A 22,698-nucleotide genomic window follows, 5' to 3' on the forward strand; every position below is an offset into this window, starting at 1 on the left:
CCCCAGAAAATGGAAGCCAAGACAGAGACTAGGGAAAGTACAACAATTCATTACAGAAAAGTAACCTATCAAAGTAGCATTGGCAAAGTATAATGCTGTCTCGTAATATTTTCAGAAATCATATACAATACTTCTCTTGTCTAGATACAATACTGGTAGAGTAAACCGACCATCGAGAAGGCCTTACTTCACATACATAAAAGTCTCCCAATGCCCTTGGAACTCTACTTCAACCATTTTGATAATTACGTCACTTCAATGGTTCAGAGTTTTGCTTGTTCTTGAAGTTGCTCCTGCTTGAAACATAATGAATCGAATTTAGTAATTTACTAAGCGTCACAGTGAGGAAAACAGCGAAAAATAAAGCAGAACCATACAAAAAGACCACAGTCGTAGGATAGATAATTTTCCAAGATGGTAGTTCAACTCATGGAAGTAGACTATTGCCAAGTCGAGAAATAGTTAAAGGAGGCCATCTCAATGCCATTTGAAGAAGCTGCATTCGTTTTCACTTAAGATGTCATGGGGCGCAATGGTAAGAGAACTATTTGCATTATCGGAGAGAAAATTTCCTTTAATCCTCAGTTGATAATATAAGAGTTGATTATCCATCAAATCACATGTTTAGGATCATTTCAACTAACCTATTTGTAGAACCACTTCACATAGTCTTGTCGTAGCCACTTCAGGCATATAATCTCAAAATCATAAAATTTGATGGTTTTGGCCTGTTGGGGGACAAAATCAACTTAGCAGAAGCCAACCCAATTTCAGGAAATTTGAGGAACCAAATCAGATTTTTGCGTACAAGTTTATTATGGAACCAATTAGTGGCATCAACAAGCAAGTATTCAAGGTATATAAGTGTTGATGGTATTAGTAAAATTCTCAGATCTCTTTCTTCAAAGCTTTGCTACTTGTTTCATTGTGTTTGTAAACAATTCAATGCTTTCTTAGAATTTGATAATATCGCCACAATTCGTAACCTCAGTATGGCGGTGATGGTAGTGACAGGTAGTCATGGTACTTATTCATTGGTTTTGTTGTGAGGTGTGTGTGTGCGTAGAGGCAAGAATATCAATTTAATATACAATTTTGAGGGGAACGAGAAGAGGTTGAACTCTACACCCAGGTGAACTTGAAATTTTATTCAAGATTTTTTTATTTATTTTTGATAGGAGTATTCAAGAGTTAACACTACAGAGAAAATACTGACCTCTGGAACAAAAATGGCATGGAATCCGTAAGGAACTCTATTTGGTAATTCAACTACTGCAACAGGATCAACTGACATTGTCTTGGCATCAAATACATTCACTGCTGACTTTCTGGACATTTAAAACAGAATATTCTCAGATTGATTCTAACATTAAGTTTAGGCGTTTCCTCCTCAATCTTGGCAGATGAATCCACCAAAGGACTCCAATCCTTTCTTGAATTTGATATGATCCCGACAGAACCTCCTAGCATGATCGATATTAAGGAACTTATGTTAAAGCACAAATATGTATGAACCTATTCTTATGCAGTACACTACACTTCTAAGAAACACTAAATATGTTACTCCTATTGCTTAACAATACCTTCATTTGTATAGAGAGAAGCCCCAGTAGAAAACTTCAGCGGAAGCTCATTCCCAGGCAAATTCAAGCATAGTCAATCAAGTGCAGCCTTGAGACTAGCACCGTCCTGTGCAGAACAAACCAGTCAATGGTGAAAATAGTACTCCAGCAAACTAAGATTACGACAGGACTTTGAAAACTATAATTCGCAAGGAATTCTATCCCACTGGGTTCAGTAATATTTAAAATCACTGACAAAATTATTCAACAAAGCAACAATGAGTAAGAATTGGAAGAGACAGAATAAACCATCGATCTTAGAAATAGCATCAGCAAAGTAAGATCCATGCTTGATAGATATTAGATATCATATAGTACAAACTAAGTTAAAGCGGGCCATTCCAATAAAAAGAATAACCGAAGAAAGTATGGACCATGGAGTAGAGCAATCATGAACATGGTATTAGAAGAAACCAACATTAGGTTCAAGTGCACAGTAAATATCCATTGAAGATTAGAAAACAAAGAAAAACATGTTAGAAAGTATCAAACAAAAAAAGGTTGGCAAACACTGAAATATCAGACAAAGTGGCAAGCTACGAATATTACATATACATATAAACATACAGCATTTAGTTGAATGTAGTAACATATTATTTGGTCAGTTCACATTGCTTATTTCACCCAGAAAAACACTGCAAATAATAAACAATGCTAACTGCCCGTTTAGTGCCAAATTTTGAAATTTGATACACTTTTCACAAATTTTAGTATAATTTCACGCATTCTAATACACATTATCATGCTATACTTCACATTTTGAACCTAAAGAACTGCCCACAGTGGCCGTTTTGCCAATATGATATTGATTATATAACACAGGAAGTAGAAAAATAAATTGAAAAAGAACAATAGCATATAGCAATTGAAGCACGTGGCTGAACTCCACTGGAGTGCAACGGAATTCAAGTTCTTTTCATCCTCGCATATTTCTCTACATTGTTTCAGAAATAAAACGGAGACTGAATATTTCAGACAAAACATAAGGTACATATTCTTTGTTCAAGAAGAATGTACATATCCAATGAAGATTAGAAAAAAACAAAGAAGACAGGTTAACAAGTTATCAAAACCAAAAATTTTAGCACACACTGCAATACTATACAAAACAGATATTGCGAAACATAGTAGCATTTAGCTAAACGAAGACCATATAACATATCTTTGGCTCAGTTCACATTGCTTATTCACCCAAAAACACAATGCAGATGGTAAACACTAAACAGTGATGCTAAGAACCAGGGTTTTAAAAGTCGCTAAGGTGCTAGTCGAGTGGAAGAGGAGCGCCTAGAGGTCGATTAGTCAGCCAAACAGCTCCCTAGGCGACGGACAATTCGGCACCTAGTCCGATTTTTATGTACGCCTTGAACCCCTGCCTAGCACCGACTAGTTGGCCACCTAGACCGATTTTTAGAACAGAGCTAAGAACTTCCCTTTTGACTGTTGAATAATGCCAAGTTTCTAAACTAAATACACTTCATAGACAATTCTTTTTGATAACGAGATGTCCCGGCCAGCTTGAGCGCACCTCTACTTTTCAGATATCTCCATATCCAATCTGCTTGAGAAGGCTGGCAGGAATCCAGAGTATTATCATCTGAACGCCCCTTGATTCTAACATTAAGTTCAGGTGTTTCCTCCTCAATCTTGGCAGATGAATCCACTGAAGGACCCCAATCCTTTCTTGAAGTTGATATGATCCCAACAGCACCTCCTAGCATGATTGATATTAAGGAACTTTTGTTAAGCACAATTCTCCATGTCCCGCCCTGACATGTATGAACCTATTGTCATTCAGCACGCTGCATTTCCAAGGAACACTATATATGTTACTCCTATTGCTTAACAATACCTTCATTTGTATAGAGAGAAGTCCCAGTAGAAAATTTCAGCGGAAGCTCGTTCCCAGGCAAATTCAAGTATAGCCAATCAAGTGCAGCCTCGAGGCTAGCACCATCCTGCGCAGAAAAAACCAGTCGGTGAAAACAGTACTCCAACAACCTAAGATTACGACAGGACTTCCAATAATATTTAAAATCACCAACAAAATTATTCAACGAAGCAAGAATGAGTAAGAATTAGAACCGACAGAATAAACCATTGATCTTACAAATCAGCATACTAAGATCCATGTTTGATAGATATCATCAACAAACAAAGTTACAGCGGGCCCTTCCAATAAAAAGAATACCCAAAGATGGCGTCAGGCACTAACGGTGGTTTCTGGCCTTGTAGTTTCAGGTTACAAGGCGGAGCTCAGGCGAGGATCTAAACCACGGGAAGTGGGGTAGGTCCGATCAAACACCCCTCCACATAGTTGAAATACAATTACATAGGTGAAACAAGTGGCAACACTCAGGTGTCAATTGAGGCACCTGTGCCAGCTCCTGCATCAAATTTTTGTTCTAAAAAATCCCATATTTGGGTATCTAATGCGCATGAGCAGAAGCACGAGCGTGAGAGAGTATTCTTAAAAACTTTCCAAACTATAAAAATTCGCGAGAGCACGAGCATAGAGTGACGATCGAGAGCGAGTGCGAAGGGTCCTACCGAAGGATTATGTCACTAAGCTTGCAACAGCTCGTACAGTGGTGGACAAATACTTGACGAAGCTTAATTAATTTTAACTCAATTTAAACAAGCAATGGAGCATAAATTTCATGATCAAAAGAACAATGAAAGCTATACAACAAAATCAACATCAGCTGACTGAGTGGTTTTGAGTTAAGAGCTGAAAGAAAGAACCTGTTACAATGGCAGTGAGACCAGTCCACTGACTTCCTTCCAGCTGAACAACCACACAATCTCTCTCTCTCTCTCTCGGAGTGAATTTCCTCCGTAATACTGAAAAAGAAACGATATGGGTGTGATCCAGTGCAGCCACATCTATTTTCAGAAAAATAAATTCTCTCTGATCATCTCCTACTATTAACTAATTTGTATTCGATTAACATGATCTTTAACATGGTTAATCTTCTCGAGAAGTTCTACCAGTTGAACAGTTTCGATCAAGAAATAAATCCAGTACGAGTTCACAATTTACAGTGGGAGCTTCAAAGAGTGTGTGACGTTGTTTGAACATCCTTGAATGTTGAAGATACGAGATTTTATAAACTCGTCGTTTTATCCAGTGTGCCGACTTCTATTTTTGGAAATATAAATTGACACTTATTGTCTCTGATTATTTTCCAATCGGTATTCGATTCATATGATATTCAACAAGTTATATCTTATTGACAAGATCCACAACTAGAACAGCTCAGATCAAGAAACAAACCCAGAATGGGCTCACAATTTACAAAAGAAACAAACTACAAATTGACAAAAAGAAGTCAGCGGATGTTCAATAGAAAGTGTGTCACCATTAGTATTGAGATATTTCAGTATATTCAAGAGGATTATCACTGCTTCCATTTCAACCACATCAAGAAGAAAAAGATGTAGAATCAAAGTACAAATCTTTTCCATTTGAACTTGTATTTCCTCGGAGAATTTCCAGTGGAACAATACAGGATTCTGATTCAAATAGGGATAAATCATACCATCAGAGCATGATGCATATAGAGGATAAGAACGATGAAAGGTCACACTAGTATTCGTCGTATCTTTTGGTTGGCACCTGAAATATATACAGACCATATCAGAGCAACTATGCCAAATTTCAAAATAAGATAGGGACAGAAAAGAAAAACAAGCACGTTAAAGACGGCCGGTCATAAAGTTCAATCTAGAGCACCAACCTTTCTACAAAGCACCTTTTCGCGTATGTACATGCATTTTTGTTCCTCTTAGTCGTAGACTCATAAATCATAATCATATAAGTTTGCTACCCTCATAATCACAACAGAAGGATGAAAGTTTTTGCTCATCTACGTTCTTGTTAGTGCATATCTACTATGGATGGAATTCACCCAAAAATACCAATTTCAGCATACTTTTAAGGAAGCTACTCATTTTTAGAAAACGGAAGAGGTATCTGAACATAACTCTCCATGATCTAACAAATCATGGTAAAACTTTAAAAATAACATCTTGTCCGACCACGAGTGCAGGGGTGGAGGAAAAATTGAAAACATACTTTAGAATTCCATATAAACCAACTCATTTTTCCCTCTTTGCTTCCAGCAATCATGTTATAATCTGCACAAAAAGGGGCATCTCAGACATATGCACGAGAAAATAGAAGCTCAACAATCATTACCCAATAAAATTAGGAGCCAAATCAACAGCAATATCATCTATCCATGATTGCCCACCTCATTCATCACTGAACAATGCAGTAAAAGGTGGTTAGTGTCCTACCCTACTAGCATATACGCAACACTAATCTGCTAAAAAGTACCATCTTGGTCAAAGCTATATATCCAGAATGGACTCCTCACAATGAAAAGCTTAGTGTAACTCAGAATGCAACGACTGCACTGAGTACAGACCACACCTCGCAAGTCTCCAAGACAAGATGTGCTCTCACTCTCCTTGAATCTGGCAATGTTGGAGCATTTCAAGGAAGTCCCCCATCGCTACAAATTCCAACTCCCAATTATGGAAGGGCCTCCTCACCTGAGCAGCCCAAGATCTCTGCCACATAAGCTTCCTTATTGACTGAAATGTAAGTCTTGCCAAAAATAAAATCATGCGGCCCTTTCCACATAATCCCTAAACAGACTCTCTAAAAAGATAAGTAAAATAAAGTACAACTCGATAAACAGGATACAGAGAAATTTGTTTTGTTAATGGAATTGCCAGCACAAAAGAACTAGACTTTTTGGAGCTTACACTTTTCACACCCTGAAGATGGAAGAAATCCTACCAGATACTCATAATACTCTTATTACAAAGGCCTACCACATATAAAACTCTGATGGGTCCTCCACTAAACCGACATGATACCATATTTTCCTCAATCACACTCCTCCAAAGACTATGCCTCTCAGAAGTGAATCTCCATGACCGACTTTCCAAAATTGCCTCAACATCTAGCTTCCTTCCATCTCCTTTAGCCAGCCTGCTCTGAGCTTTCCAAACTATAAAAATTCGCCAGAGCGTGAGCAGAGCCATAATTTATAGCGAGTGCGAAGGGTCCTTCCGAAGGATTGTGTCCAAAATCAACATTTTGAGCTATACAAAATCAACATCAGCTGACTGGTTTTGAGTTAGAGCTGAAAGAATGAAGGGTTAGGAGAGACCTGTTACAGTGGCAGTGAGACCAATCCATTGAATTCCTTCCTCAGCTGTGCAAAATCCCGACGGCCCTTTCCTCCAGCTGAACAACCACACAATCTCTCTCTCTCTCTCTCTCTCTCTCTCTCTCTCTCTCTCCCGCGGTGTGAATTTACTCCGTAATGAAAAAGAAAACGATATGGGTGTGATCCAGTGCATCCAAATCTATTTTCAGAAAAATAAATTCGCTCCTTTCATCTTCGATTATTAACCGATTTGTATTCGATTAACATGAACTTCAACATATTTAATCCTCTCGACAAGTTCTACTAGTTGAACAGTTTTGATCAAGAAATACATCCAGCACGAGTTCACAATTTACAGATTACCCGTCGGAGTCCCCATAGTAGGAGCTCCAAAGAGCGTGTGACGTCGTTTGAATAACCTCAAACGTTGAAGATGCGAGGTTTTATGAACTCGTCATTTGATCAAGTAAGACCAGTTCTATTTTCAGAAAATTAAATTCACACTTATCATCTCCGATAATCTATTAATATGAACTTGATTCGCATTATATTCAACGATTTATATCCTATTAATAAGATCTACAACTTGAACGTCTTAGATCAAGAAATAAACTCAGAACGTGCTAAAAATTTCCCGATTAGACGCGCAAATGGACTTCTCATGTTCCAGATGCGAAGTCCTAATTAAATCAACCGACGCCGTTTCGATGAACCTCACAGTGTTGAAGATGCGAGGTTCTATCAAGAAAACCCGGTCCACATCGATTCAGTCGCCTCCAAATATCGACCCGCCCAAGGTGGGGGAGATCAACCCCGCAGTCGTCGTCCCGCTTCCCCCAAGGTTCTCTCTCTCTCTCTCTTCCCCCAAGGTTTTATTGTGATGTGCGATTAATTTGTTATTATGGTTTGGTTTCGATAGTTATTATTGTTTGTGTAGTAGTCTTTGTTTCTTAATTTATTTCAGCTGAAGGAATCGTAAGAACATCTTTATATGACTTGCCTATAAATTCATGGAATGGGGAGGGTAGGTATAATCGACTATTATGAGCTTCAAATAGGATCCGAAACTCTATTGTTCTTTTAATTGGATGTGAGAAATTCATTAAGGAAAACAATCTTAGAAGAATCCAAGACGGCAAACCTTCCAAACAAGCAAAATCCTTGGGGATTTTTCCAACAGCTACAACCATGGTGTTAAGAGGAGTTTGCTTTACAGATAAAAATTGGGAGCTTCAAACACGGACATCAAATCTTATGTAAAACAATAAAAAAGGTTGATGAATACCTTGAAAATCTGTAAAGTTCCTTTCTTGCCGTGGCTAGTATATGATGTATGCCCGAGCAAGCTTTCTAACTATGTTGCCAAATGATTTACCACTAGATTTTCCAATGAGCTATGAGATTTCAGCATTTGAATTGTGTGGCGGTTTAGAAATACACTTAGATGATATACCTGCCGCCAAATGTACATAGAGTAGGAGCATAGAAAGAAGATGTGAAGTGTATATTTTGTTTTTTGATGGCAGAAGGAGCAAACAGCTAATGAAGATGGAAAAACTCTTCATTTACTATGCTTATCTTTAGTTCTCAGCTTCTTTTCTATTGCCATCAGTAAGATAAAGCTCTGCCGAAACTCTATGATTCACTTTGTTCTTTTTCAAGTTTTGAGAAAAAAATATACTCTCTGCACGGTTCTCAATAAGTTTATCCATCTATCTCTCTTCACTCATTACCACTTATTACATCAAAAAAAAATTCTCAAAACCAAACAAACTGCTTACATTTTTGGCTCAAATGAGGAATGCTATTAGTTAGTATGTAAATAGTTTAAATGTAGTTGGCTAGATATATATTGTTATGATTACTTATGAACTCATGACCTTCATGGTAGGACGCCCATATTGGAATCATGGTAACTTGGAAGAGGGGCTGGTTTGGCCAGGAAAGCATAAGAAGTCTGGTGTAACTGAGTTTCCTCAAGTTGTGTTTGAGATATGATTCTTTCAGTGAATTCGATGATTAAGCCTTTGTTTTTGCTGCCCTATTTCAGTCGGGTCTTTGTAAGGCTCTCACAGGCCTTGTCCTGTGCTCCTATTTTTTACTTGGGTTGCAGTCCCTTCTACGTGCTAACGCATAGACATGTGAGTAAATCATTGTTGTTTGTCATTTAGGCAGTAGAAGCATCTGATTTTTTTTGGAAAATTTTACAATGTGTTTTGTTTACTTAAGCTTTTTGCTACTACAATTGGTATTTTTATTGAAATTTCCTAGTTCACTCTGTTTGCTATTTTGCTGTTGTGAAGGCAGTCACCACCTCAGATTCTGTTGTGGAGTTGCCCTTGACAGCAGAAAAGGTGGAGGTTGTGTTGGATGAAATTCGGCCATATCTCAATTGCTGATGGCGAGATCGATGGCAATGTCGTGAGTTTGAATCTGCAAGGAGCATGAGGCTCCTGTCCAAGTTAGGTAACGAGTATGAGATGAGAATTGAGAATTGTTTAATGGAGATTTTTCCTCAAGTAGTTGCGGTGGAACCTAAAGCAGGGGAGGAGACCGGCCTTGAGTTGAGTGAAGAAAACATAGAGAAGGTAATAATGCATCTCCTTTTGTTACAACTATTATAGTTTTTAAAGCACTTAAGTGTGGTTTTAACATGCTTTTGAACCAGTCCTGTTCTACACTGTGGTGCTGCATTACCATTTTAGAAACCATATTTTCTTTCCAGATTTATAGGGGTGTCAGGATACGTATCTGTATTGCTTAGATGACCTTTTTTTGGTTGATATAAGACAGTATCAGCTGATGTACTGAAATATCAATATCACAAATCCAAAATCCCTATATGCTAGTTTGTTGGCTGATATGCTACTTTATTTAGAACCCTAGTTTTGAGTCGATAGGGCTGCTGTGTGGGCTGTTGTGGTATTGACTGAAATCTTGTGGATTCTGTTGTGTTATTGTTGCTAGAGAGAAGCAATGAATGGACAGGACAGTTGCTGATATTAGAATGTCCTCACTAGATTTTGAACATTTCTTTTTTCAGTGTCTCACTGATAGGAGCTTCACCGTTCATAGGATAAAAATTGTGTCCTGAAAACTGATATACGTCGTTCATAGTTCATGAAATTTCATTCCTTGGCAACAATGCCATATTCTGAGTCTATACTTGATTTAGTACTTAAAAGAAGCTTTTATAGTTTTCAATGTATTTGATTATATCTATACCCGAGTCACCGAAGTTCACTTCTTTTCATTCATTTAGGTCCTTCAAGAAATACCGGCATACATAGTCGGAGAACCAAGTGAATCTCTTGAACTAGTAGCAATCGAAGAGCCAATCGGGAGAATTCAATTCACTGGGCCAGCTGCAGCTGTAACTACTACTGGGGTGTCTGTCACATGGAAACTACGGGAGAAAATACCATCCATTGTAGCAGTTCACATTCTATAATACTAGGACTTTCATGTTTAGTTTGAGGCCTTTCATGATTAAAGAAAGGTGTTAGGGAAGACATTAGACATGTTGTCATAAATGCTGAAGACCCAGAATGGGAGTGAACTTCAGTTGACAAATATTGCACTTTGTATAGTTTCATTGTTACTGTAATAGTGCCATAGTTTATTCATAGAAATTCTATTGATTGTATAAGATTTTATAAGCGGAATGTCAATATTTACACGGACAATGTCGTTTTTATCTTTCTAAAAACCAGGACTTGGAAATCATTGTTTTTTGTGCAAGCTTGTATGTGGTTTTGCAGTGTCCGGAATGGATGGATTTTTTGAAGCAAAATGTGTGCTCTCACCATCTAAATATAGGAAGGCCCCATTTCACTACTTTGAAAAGACAAATTGCCTACTTTTTTCTTTCATATCGGGAGAAATACAACTAGGAGGGGCTAATTCAAAAACGGCTAAAACAAGCTTGGATGTGTTATTGCACTCTACAGAGTGGATGGATATTTTCAAAACAAAATCTGTGCTCTAATATTGCAATGCGCTTTTTTTTTCTTCTCTAATTCTGAGATCCACGCCCTAGAAAGCAATTTTATTAGTCCAATGATGATACTATCTGCTATGAAGGACTTTGCCAAAGAGTTTCAGCTTTACGAGTCAAAATGAATTGTCCCCAAAATTAAACATGAACTGGACTGCTAAAAAGGAACATTCTATGCGGGACCATACAAGTCTGCAAATTCAATTATTGATACGAACATAGATAGTGTTCAAGCACGCTCATTGGAGACTGACATTATTGAAGTGAAAGTAGGCATTTGAGAAAGGAGGCATTTGTTGCCATTTTAGATGACTTATTTGTCTTCCCAGAGTAGAAAAACTGAATATATCCGCTGATACATACTTCAGCTGCCCTCCATCCCTTGTGAGATTGTCCTATCAGCATTCTGAAATACTTTTCTTCCCCACTTAATCTTGAACAGATCACTTCCTGATACTTGGTGACACTGAAGTCTGATCACTGAACCAGCACTGCCATAAACAACCTGGGTTGCCGAGAATGGAACTTACAGTTGGTTACTCCTAAAATTCGGGAAAATTGACAAAAAGAAGTCAGTGTATGTTCAATAGAAAGTGTGTCACCATCAGTATATTCAAGAGGGTATTGAGATATTTCAGTATATTCTTTAGGATAATCACTGCTTCCATTTCAACCACATTAAGAAGAAAAAGACGGAGAATCATAGTACAAATCTTTTCCATTTGAACTTGTAATTTCCTCGGAGAATTTCCAGTGGAACAATAGAGGATTTTGATTCAAATAGGGATAAACCATACCATCAGAGCATGATGCAAATAGAGGATAAGAACGATGAAAGGCCACACTAGTACTCGTACCTTTTGGTTAGCACCTGAAATATATACAGACCATATTAGAGCAACGACACCGAATTTCAAAATAAGATAGGGACAAAAAAGAAAAACAAGCACATTAAAGACGGCCGGTCATAAAGTTCAATCTAGAGCACCAACCTTTCTACAAAGCACCTTTTCGCGTATGTACATGCATTTTTGCTCCTCTTAGTCATAGACTCATAAATAATAATCATATCAGTATGCTACCCTCAAAATCACAACAGAAGGATGAAAGTTTTTGCTCATCTACGTTCTTGTTAGTGCATATCTACTATGGATGGAATTCACCCAAACGTACCAATTTCAGCATACTTTTACGGAAGCTACTCATTTCTAGTAAACGGAAGAGGAATCTGAACATAACTCTCCATGATCTAACAAATCATGGTAAAACTTTAAAAATAACATCTTGTCCGACCATGCGTGCAGGGGTGGAGGAAAAATTGAAAACATACTTTAGAATTCCATATAAACCAACACATTTTTCCCTCTCTGCTTCCAGCAATCATGTTATAATCTGCACAAAAAGGGGCATCTCAGACATATGCACGAGAAAATAGAAGCTCAACAATTGTTAACCAATAAAATTAGGAGCAAAATCAACAGCAAAATCATCTATCCATCAAAGTTAGGAACCAGAAACCCAAAATGTAAAATTGGAGATATACAGCCAAGAAGGATTGCAATGGAGGAGACTTTGCGGAGCCCAGTTTCAAGCTTTTTAATAAGCTTTTGCTTCAAAAGATCAACACAAGAATCAAGAGTGAGAAGGAAAAAATTCCTTGGGCAAATTAGCAATCAGTTTTCCGGGCACAATAACAGCTGTTGTCATTCTCAAAAAATCTCCTATCCCCTCGTTCCTAGAAAACCCAAAATACAGAGTCGCTAAATCTGCTCATCAAAAACCCTCTAGCCCAGTAGTGACATGTTGCTTCACTTTGTACAAGGCATCAGCCCAAATACACTAAAGAGGAAATAACAAGATTCCCCACCTCATTCGTCACTGAACAATGCAGTAACTGGTGGTTAGTGTCCTCCCCTACTAGCACATACGCAACACCAATCTGATAAAAAGTACCATCTTGGTCGAAGCTATATTTCCAGGGTCAGAATGGACTCCTCCCAATGAAAAGATTAGTGTAACTCAGAATGCCGTTACTGTACCGAGTACCGACCACTCCTTGCAAGTCTCCAAGACAAGATGTGTTCTCGCTCTCCTTGAATCTGGCAATGTTGGAGCATTTAAAGGGAGTCCCCCGTCCCTAAAAATTCCAACTCCCAATTAGGGAAGGGCCTCCTCAACTGAGCAGCCCAATATCTCTACCACATGAGCTTCCTTATTGACGGAAATGTAAGTCATGCCAAAAATAAAATCATGCGACCCTTCCCACATAATCCCTAAATAGACTCTATAAAAGATAAGTAAAATAAAATACCACTCGATAAACTGGATACAGAGAAATTTGTTTTGTTAATGGAAGTGCCAACACAAAAGAACTCGACTTTCTGGAGCTTACACTCTTCACACCCTGAAGATGGAAGAAATTCTACCAGATACTCATAATACTCTTCCAAAGGCCTACCACATATAAAACTCCACCAGGTCCTCCACGAAACCGACATGATCATACCATATTTTCCTCAATCGCACTCCTCCAAAGACTATATGCCTCTCAAAAGTGAATCTCTATGACCGACTTCCAAGATTGCCTCACAAACATCGAGCTTCCTTCCATCTCCTTTAGCCAGCCTGCACTGAAAGAGTATTCCTAAAAACCTTCCAAACTATAAAAATTCGCGAGAGCGCGAGCATAGAGCCGTAATTGAGAGCGAATGAGAAGGGTAGGCCTACCGAAGGATTGTTTCCAACAGATCCGTACAGTGGTAAACAAATACTTGACAAAGCTTAATTAACATTGAAAGCTATGGCATATGCAAAATCAACATCAGCTGACTGACTGGTTTTGAGTTAGAGCTGAAAGAATGAAGGATTAGAAGAGACCTGTTACAATGGCAGTCGGACAAGTCCATTGAATTCCTTCCTGAGCTATGCAAAATCCCCGAAGGCCCTTTCCTTTCCTCCAGCTGAACAACCACACAATCTCTCTCTCTCTCTCTCCGCGGAGTGAATTTTCTCCCGTAATTGGAGAACGGAAAAAGAAACGATATGGGTTTGATCCAGTGCATCCAAAACTAATTTCAGAAAAATAAATTTACTCCGATCATCTTTGATTATTGAATAATTTGTATTCGATTTGCATGATCTTCGACATTGTTAATCTTCTTAATAAGTTCTACCAATTGAACAGTTTCGATCAAGAATTAAATCCAGCACGAGTTCACAATTTACAGATTACCCGTCGCAGTCACAATTTACGAGTTCACAATTTAAATCCAGCACGATTTTATGAAATCGTCTTTTGATCAAGTGCGACCAGTTCTATTTTCAGAAAATTAAATTCACACTTATCATCTCCGATTATCTACCAATATGAACTTGATTCACATGATATTATACAAATAATATCTTATTGACAAGATCTAGAACTTGAACATCTTAGATCAAGAAATAAACCCAGAAGAAGCTCACAATTTTCCGATTAGGCGTCGCAAATGGACTTCTCAGGTTCGAAATGCGAAGTCCTAATTAATAAACCGACGTCGTTTTGATGAACCGCAGTGCTGAAGATGCAAGGTTCTATCAAGAAAACCCGGTCGTCTTCGTTTCAGTCGCCTCCAAATATCGACCCGGCCAAGGTGGGGGAGATCAACCAGCCGTCGTCGTCCCGCTTCCCCCATGGCTCTCTCTCTCTCTCTCTCTCTCTCTCTCTCTCTCTCTATATATATATATATATCACCTGATTCTGGCGTCACTTTTCAGGTATGCAAAAGCTTTGTCTGTGTTTTTTTTTTTCTTCTTTGGCAATTCTTATTATTATTGCCTGTCTTTATCACCAAAACTATCATTTTTCAGTTCTTTAGATGTACTTCTATGGAGCATGTCGGGTGTTTGGATAAGTTTCTTTCTTAGCTGTAGATGTCATGATATGGGCTTGATAGAATGAATAAAAAAAAACAAGTTTCAAAACTGTCAATTTTGCTATCGAGTATGTTATTCTTGATGTCATATGGGCTTGATAGAATGTGCATACAACCATTGCAAAATACTAGGTACATGGTTAGGGCATAATGATAGAGAGGATTATTCGGTGCTCCAGGGGCAAGTTATAATTTTTCCTAGGGATGGGTATTAGTTTTGCAAGAAGACCTCAGATCATCTCCAAGGGAGGTATATATGTACACAGTGTATACAAAGGGTTGGTGGCGATGAGGGAGTGAAGTTGAATTACTTTCTCTTGCAGCAAGGGAGAAAGCCATGGTTGTCGATTTGGAGGTCATCAAGGCTATAGTTACTGCTGAAGAAGTGCTGTTGCTTGATCCTCAGTGGCAGGAGGTTCTTCCATTTGTGGATCATCTGAGGCAACAAACAAATTCCTCATAAAATCCTTTCCAGAATACAAGGAGGGATACAAATGACTGCACAAGACAACGAAACGCATTTGTCGACTGGGGGACAATGGTTACCTGCCAAAACTATCATTTTTCATTTCTTTAGATGTACTTCTATGGATTCTCTTAGAAAAGAGCTCGATGTGATAGAGTTCTTTGGTTTTTCTTATCCACAAAAACGTCTCAAAGACTTACAAAGCTTCCTCCTTACAGAAAATTGAAAAAAGAGACAAAGGGGGAACAGCCACATTTACAAGGAAGTGAATTTTTAAGAGCTAAAGCTGCAACTTCATGAGCTGCCTTGTTGGCTGCTCTACGAATCCATTTGAATAGGATGCCTCCCTTCTCCGCATAGTGGCAGATATCCAGAACTTCTGCTCTCACATCCCATCAAGGAACTAACTCTGAGACGCTAACAAGGATTGCTTGTCTGTTGTCGGCTTCCACAACGTCACCTTTAATACCCAGATTGACCACCAACCCACAGGCTGCTCTAATTGCTTGGAGCTCACTGCGCAAACTAGAGCAAGCTGAGACAGTTCTAGCAAATCCATCCCGGACCTTCCATTTCCAATTCTGTGAAACCACAGCTATTTTGCCCTCTCCACCATTAGCAGGAATAGCAGCATCACAGTTAACTTGGAATTTACCTCTGTCTGGAGCCCTCCAGGTGAATATCTCTTCCTAGATTGAAGGGTTGTCCATGTGGACTCTTGGAATCTCTTAGTTATTTGAACACTCCAACTGAGTGTGATTGATAGAAGCAATAGTAGCAAGGGAGATCACTTCTGAATTACGAAAGATGAACGCATTCCTTGCTTTCCAGATGTGCCAAGCAATCAGAGCTACCCTTCCCATGAATTCAGTTGCCTCCCTTTCTGTCATCTTGTCCAGCATATCAGCAGTCCATTTCACCACTAAGGCGTTACCACCAAGGTCACTAAACACCCGAATGTTGCAACCAAACCAAGCTGCCATTGTCAAAGCACAAGTAAACAGCATATGCTCAATCATTTCTGGTTCTGAATCCAAATAGGGCAGGAATTGGTTGGTGCACAGTTCCTTTTAAAAGGTTCTTGTCAGTGGCTAAACTGTTCTTGCAAACTCTCCACCAAAAGCTACTAATTTTGTTCTGAGTTTTCATATTCCAAAGGACTTTCCACATTCTCTCCTTAGGCTTGAAGGATGATCCAGGCTTATCTTTCAACTGGTCCAGTTGAGAACTAACTTGAAGCATGATATCCTGATTTAACCGAGTATACACCATTGGGTTTGAAGTGCCAGAGTAGTTGGCCATCTCTTTCCACCAAAGGAAGAGAGATTTTGGTGATAGCTTCAAGAACTTCAGGAGACACCTCTTTTGCCATTTTTTGGAGATTCCACTACCCATTTCCTGCAATGATAACATCTGCCACGACCTTAATGCTACTGTCCAGAGGCTTGGGGCAGTATACTCTGAAGTTTGGGAGGGAGGGGGTCATTCCAAAAATCAGTGGTTTTCCCATTTTGAATCTGCCATAGTGCCATCTCAGACCTTTAACAAGGAGATTTCTCCCGCGGAGTAAGCTCATCCATGCCCATGAAGCATGACTGCCTCTTGAAGCTTGGAGAAAGGAAGAGTTAAGAAAGTAAATCCCCTTCAGAAACCTCCCCCAATAGGCTTGAGGGTTCATAAGGAGTCTCCAACCTTGACGGGCAAGCATGGCTTCATTGAAAGCTCTATAATTGCGAAACCCCCTGCCACCGTGAATTTTAGCTTGAGAGAGGCTATCCCAAGAGTTCCAACAGACACCTCTATCCGCTCAATTTCCCTTCCACCAGAAATTGTGACCGAGAGTATTAGGTTTATCACATGAACTCTTTGCCTCTTAGGTAGTAAGAAACAGGTCATGGTGTAGGTAGGAATGGCCTGCACTTTTGACTTGATCAAGGTCTTTTTCCCCGCGAGAGAGATAAGTTTAGATTTCCACCCCTGCATTTTCCTCAAGGCCCATTCCACCAGAAAGGTGTAAGCCTCAGCTTTAGAACGACCCCAGAAAGAAGGGAGACCTAAGTACTTCGAGTCTCCCTTCATAGGCACAATATTCAGGAAATCAAAACAAAGCTGTTTATCTATATCGCACAAATCGGAAGAAAGTAGAACCCCTGATTTGTCAAAGTTAATCAACTTACCAGAAGCACAACCATATTTCTCATACAAACAAAGCTGTCAAAGTTATTCCATACATGGAGTTTGGCTGCCAAAGCAAAAGCACAAAGTGGAAGTGTAGTTTTCATACATTAAATTTGTTTTTGTCGCCCAAATTGACTATCACATCCCACCAGACTGCAAATAAAATTCAAAACTTCAATTCTCGATAATAAATTGGTTGAGAATTTACTCTTCTTTTGCTCTGTCTGGGTTTTATCAATAACACCCAGCATATATTTTCCTAAAATTTTGTTCTCAGAAATCAAAGACCCACGACAATGGTGATCCAATCACCAAACAAGGAAACAAGAATATTCTAAATACTCCTCTCCTCTTTTACCCATATCGAGTCTAAATGCAAACCCAATTCGAAAAAAGGCCTAAATGCAAACACAAAGATGCAAAATTTCTAAGCAACCAAACATGGGGAGAGAGCACAAGTAGTTTAACGAATGAGATACTCCCTCCCTTTCTAATAATTGTTAGTTTACCGGTGCTTGCAACCCGTGCACGTGCTTGAGCAGAAACACAAGCGTGACTGAATCTTTCAAAAACATTTCAAACTAGTATAAAAATTCGCGAGAGCGCAAGCATAGAGTGAAGATCGAGAGCGAGTGCGAAGGGTCCTACCAAAGGATTATGTCACTAAGCTCGCAACAACTCGTATAGTGGTAGACAAATACTTGACAAAGCTTAATTAACTCAATTTATACAGGCAATGGGAAGATCAACAGCAGTCGTCATCCCCAAATGTCGACCTCCACCCGCCCAAGGTGGGGAAGATCAACAGCAGTCGTCGTCTCGTTTCCCCAGGCTTACTCTCTCTCTCTCTCTCTCTCTCTCTCTCTCTCTATGACTATATATATGTGTGTGTGCGCGCACGCGCTCGCGCATGCATATTATATCTCACTACATCTTTGTTCAATTCTCAGGAAACTGATTCTGGCATCACACTTCAGGTATGCAAAAACTCATCTTTGTCGGTGCTTTTTTTTTTCCTTGGCAATTCTTATTATTATCGCCTGTCTTTATCCCCAAAACTATCATTTTTCAGTTCTTTAGATGTACTTCTATGGAGTATACTACTTCTCCGAGTCTTCGACCCTCTAAAAATCTCGATCAACTTCTCCGGCAACATACAACTGTATTTGAGAATCTCCGGCGGTGCCAATATCCAAAAAAATCTGTGCCATTAGTGGTTTTTATTTACTAATTTTATTCACTTTGCATTAGTGGTTTTCTGTGGGCATTGAGAAATTCGGCGTAACGGTGAAGATTAATTTTTTTGGTCATTTTGAAAAATGCCTATAAAATAACAGCTTGGCGTTTGATAACCTGTGGCCAAATTGCGGCAATTGAAAGTGCTTTGCAAATTATGGAGATGCTCTAAACGAGCCAAGTAATAGATGGTCAACTTTTTCTTAAAATTAAGTGATTCAAAATGTGTTCAAGCTTGGCTTATTTATTATTTGAACCCATTTAAAACGAGTTTCAATTAAGCTTTGTTCGAGTAGCTCGGTTCTTTTTCCTCATATTATAAGCTTACCAACGCGAATTTGAGCCAAGCTCAAACTATAAACAAGCTTTAAGATAGTTTTTAAGTTGGGCTTGTGTATATAGTAAACAAAATATTGTTCCAAAGCTGGACTTGTTTGCATAATGATCCGATTTTGAACAAGTTTTCCGAGCTTGGTTTGTCTTACAACCCTGTTGTTACTTGTAAATTTACAGGTACCCACCAGGAGAGTTCCCTCTGCCTTCTGAGTTCTGATAACCAATCGGCAGACTTCTCCAAACTGGCTTCAAGTATGCTCTCAAATGCAGGTTACAACCACTACGAAATCAGCAGTTACTCCAAGAGTAGTTTCGACTGCAAGCACAGCCTCACCTACTAGGAGAACAAACCTTTCTATGGTTTGGCCTTGGCTCCGCCCGTTTCGTAGACGGTGTAAGATTTTCAAGGCCAAAGAAAATGAAAAGAGTACATGGGTTACGTGCAAAATTTGGAGGATAGGATTGTGGAGTATCGAGAGGCTAGTTGTTTATGCCAAGGACATGGCCATGGATTCTGTGATGCTATCTTTTAGAACTGCCAAAGGTTTGGACTTGAAGTCATTCAAAGAAACATTTGGGAAGCACTTTTGATTGCCGCAATTTGGGAAGAAACTGTCCGTTTGTCACAGCCCTAGGCGCATCCTAAACGTTACACAACAAGTCCAACTTTGCATACTTGCCCTGGATACTACCGAACTTTATTTTTCTCGTGGTTTGAACCGTTAGAAAGCTTGTCCAACCTACTTTCCTGCCGAACTGGTTTTGATGAAAAGTAATTTTTTTATCAAAATACATGACCATTTTACCCTCAATTGGTCGAAAAACAAATTATTTTAGTTAAACACTAGTATCGCTCCCATTTTGAATCGAAGTAAGACCAATTATATAATGATAAATAAGGGTTTCACTCTATTAAAAGATGATGGAAATGAAAAATTAAAACAATAAAGTTTTATTTGTGTTGAAAGTTTTAGACACCCAAATTTGAATTTGAAAATATTTGAGCCCCGCTTTGGGCGAACGTTGATGAGGAGGCAAATTTTCCTATGCCTTGACGAAGTGTGGATACTCTATGAACATTGTGAAACAATAAAGCAAAGAATAAATGCCTTAGAATTAGGAATTTGATTACCAAATGAAACATAAAATGGGGTTACTGGCTTCGACAAGTTTTTTAGTTGTCTGGTTTCTACCCATTTTTCATGAACGAAAAGCAAAGACTTTTATTGTTGGATTTCGCCATTGTGTAGTAATTTAAAAACAATATTTATTGATATATAATTGGTTTTGATCCAATTTAAAATGAGAAACATACACGCGTTTTACCAAAATGAATCATATTTTGACCCATTGAGGGTAAAATGGTCACTTATTTTGATGTACAAATGATATTTTATCCAAACCGCTTGGGCTAGAAAGTAAATTGGACAAGCTTTCAACGGTTCAAAGCACGCATAAATTTGAGTTCGGAAGTGTCCGGGGCAAGTCTGGCAAGTTTGACATGTTATGCAGCACTAATGTGCCTCCGGCGCAATCTTTTGCGCCCCAGACGCATTTCAGTGCGCCCTAGGAGCATCCTGAACGTTGCACAACAAGTTCAACTTTGTGGACTTGCCCCGGATAATACCGAACTCCAAATTGCTTGTGGTTTGAACCCTTAGAAAGGTTGTCCAACCTACTTTCAAGCCGAATTGGCATCGATGAAAAGTAATTTTTACATCAAAATACATGACCATTTTACCCTCAATTGGTCGAAAAACAAATTATTTTACTTAAACACTAGTATCGCTCCCATTTTGAATCGAACTAAGACCAATTATATAATGATAAATAAGGTTTTCACTCTATTAAAAGACGATGTAGAAAGTTTTAGACACCAAAATTTGAATTTGAAAATATTTGAGCCCCGCTTTGGGCGAATGTCGATGAGGAGGCAAATTTTCCTACACCTTGACGAAGTGTGGATACTCTATGTACATTGTGAAACAATAAAGCAAAGAATAAATGCCTTAGAATTAGGAATTTGATTACCAAATGAAACATAGAACGTGCTTTAAGCTTACTGGCTTCGACGATTTTTTTAGCTGTCTGGTTTCTACCCATTTTTCATGAACGAAAAGCAAAGACTTTTATGGTTGGATTTCACCATCGTGTAGTACTTTAAAAACACTATTTATTGACATATAATGGGTCTTGAGCCAATTTAAAATGAGAGACGTACACACGTTTTACCAGAATGAATCATATTTTGACCCATCGAGGGTAAAATGGTCACTTATTTTGATATACAAATGATATTTTATCCAAACCACTTGGGCAAGAAAGTAAATTGGACAAGCTTTCCAACGGTTCAAACCATGCGCAAATTAGCTTTCGGGAGTGTTTGGGGCAAGTCCGCCAAGCTTAACATGTTATGCAGCACTAATGCACCGCCAAGCTTAACATGTTATGCAGCACTAATGCACCCCAGGCGCATTTCAGTGCGCCCTAGGCGCATCCTGACCATTGCACAACAAGTCCAACTTTGCGGACTTGCCCCGGATACTATCAAACTCCAATTTTCTCGTGGTTTGAACCATTAGAAAGCTTGTCCAAATTACTTTCAAGCCGAATTTGGTTCGATGAAAAGTAATTTTTACATCAAAATACAAGTGCATTTTACCCTCAATTGGTTGAAAAACAAATTATTTTAGTTAAACACTAGTATCGCTCCCATTTTGAATCGAACTAAGACCAATTATATAATGATAAATAAGGTTTTCACTCTATTAAAAGATGATGGAAATGAACAATTAAACAATGAAGTTTTATTTGTGTTGAAAGTTTTAGACACCCAAATTTGAATTCGAAAATATTTGAGCCCCGCTTTGGGCGAATGTCGATGAGGAGGCAAATTTTCCTATGCCTTGATGAAGTGTGGATACTCTATGAACATTGTGAAACAATTAAGCGAGGAAGAAATGCCTTAGAATTAGGAATTTGATTACCAATGAAACATAGAATGTGCTTCTGGCTTAGTGGCTTCGACTATTTTTGTAGTCGTCTGGTTTCTACCCATTTTTCATGAATGAAAAGCAAAGACTTTTATGGTTGGATTTCGCCATCGTGTAGTACTTTAAAAACACTATTTATTGACATATAATGGGTCTTGATCCAATTTAAAATGAGAAACATACACGCGTTTTACCAAAATAAAAAAATATTGACCCATTGAGGGTAAAATGGTTGCTTATTTTGATGTACAAATGATATTTTATCCAAACCACTTGGGCTAGAAAGTAAATTGGACAAGATTTCCAATGGTTCAAACCACGCGCAAATTGGAGTTCGGGAGTCTCCAGGGCAACTCTGCCGAGTTTGACATGTTATGCAGCACTAATCTGCCCCACGCGCAATCTTATGCGCCCCAGGCGCATTCTCGTGCGCCCTAGGCACATCCTGAACGTTGCACAACAAGTCCAACTTTGTGGATTTGCCCTGGATACTACCGAACTCTAATTTGCTCGTGGTTTGAACCGTTAGAAAGCTTGTCCAACCAACTTTCAAGCCAAATTGGTTTCGATGAAATGTAATTTTTACATCAAAATACATCACCATTTTACCCTTAATTGGTCGAAAAACAAATTATTTTTGTTAAACACTAGTATCGCTCCCATTTTGAATAGAACTAAGACCAATTATATATTGATAAATAAGGTTTTCACTCTATTAAAGGATGATGGAAATGAACAATTAAAACAATAAAGTTTTATTTGTGTTGAAA

The 22,698-nt window shown here is 38.6% G+C and overlaps 1 protein-coding gene and 1 pseudogene across 38 annotated transcripts; one reads left to right on the forward strand and one right to left on the reverse strand.

The window, feature by feature from the left end:
• Window positions 1-29: 29 nt before the first annotated feature.
• LOC131306426 (uncharacterized) lies at window positions 30-13,958 on the reverse strand. Of its 38 annotated transcripts, none has more exons than XR_009193880.1 (5): window positions 6,809-7,304; window positions 5,701-5,762; window positions 4,368-4,466; window positions 3,475-3,580; window positions 30-293 (listed from the first exon to the last, which is right to left on the reverse strand). XR_009193880.1 is itself a non-coding variant. In XM_058332653.1 (4 exons), the coding sequence occupies exons 1-4, from the start codon at window positions 13,865-13,867 to the stop codon at window positions 5,751-5,753; spliced, it is 360 nt and encodes a 119-aa protein (XP_058188636.1). In that variant the 5' UTR covers window positions 13,868-13,958; the 3' UTR covers window positions 5,602-5,750. The 38 variants fall into 38 exon arrangements, 3 of the variants coding, with proteins under 3 accessions (XP_058188636.1, XP_058188637.1, XP_058188635.1); XR_009193874.1 differs by lacking the exons at window positions 30-293; window positions 3,475-3,580; window positions 4,368-4,466; window positions 5,701-5,762; window positions 6,809-7,304 and adding exons at window positions 10,895-11,347; window positions 11,603-11,676; window positions 12,136-12,197; window positions 13,264-13,430; window positions 13,683-13,935; XR_009193877.1 differs by lacking the exons at window positions 30-293; window positions 3,475-3,580; window positions 4,368-4,466; window positions 5,701-5,762; window positions 6,809-7,304 and adding exons at window positions 10,895-11,347; window positions 11,603-11,676; window positions 12,136-12,197; window positions 13,232-13,430; window positions 13,683-13,931.
• On the forward strand, window positions 7,562-10,534 carry LOC131306425 (nifU-like protein 2, chloroplastic; annotated as a pseudogene).
• Window positions 13,959-22,698: the final 8,740 nt, after the last annotated feature.

The sequence above is a fragment of the Rhododendron vialii genome, chromosome 11a (genome assembly GCF_030253575.1).
Source record: "Rhododendron vialii isolate Sample 1 chromosome 11a, ASM3025357v1".
Classification (NCBI taxonomy): Eukaryota; Viridiplantae; Streptophyta; class Magnoliopsida; order Ericales; family Ericaceae; genus Rhododendron; species Rhododendron vialii.

What these genes read in the sequence shown, in the direction of transcription:
- LOC131306426 (XM_058332652.1), bottom strand. Translation starts at nt 13,867, where the DNA reads ATGCACTGGATCAAACCCATATCGTTTCTTTTTCCGTTCTCCAATTAC. An exon ending in TCCGACTGCCATTGTAACAG is followed by an intron (nt 13,431 to 13,682) that starts GTCTCTTCTAAT and finishes CTTTCAGTGCAG; the next exon opens with GCTGGCTAAAGGAGATGGAA. An exon ending in TCACTTTTGAGAGGCATATA is followed by an intron (nt 6,544 to 13,343) that starts GTCTTTGGAGGA and finishes TGAGAGGCATAG; the next exon opens with TCTTTGGAGGAGTGTGATTG.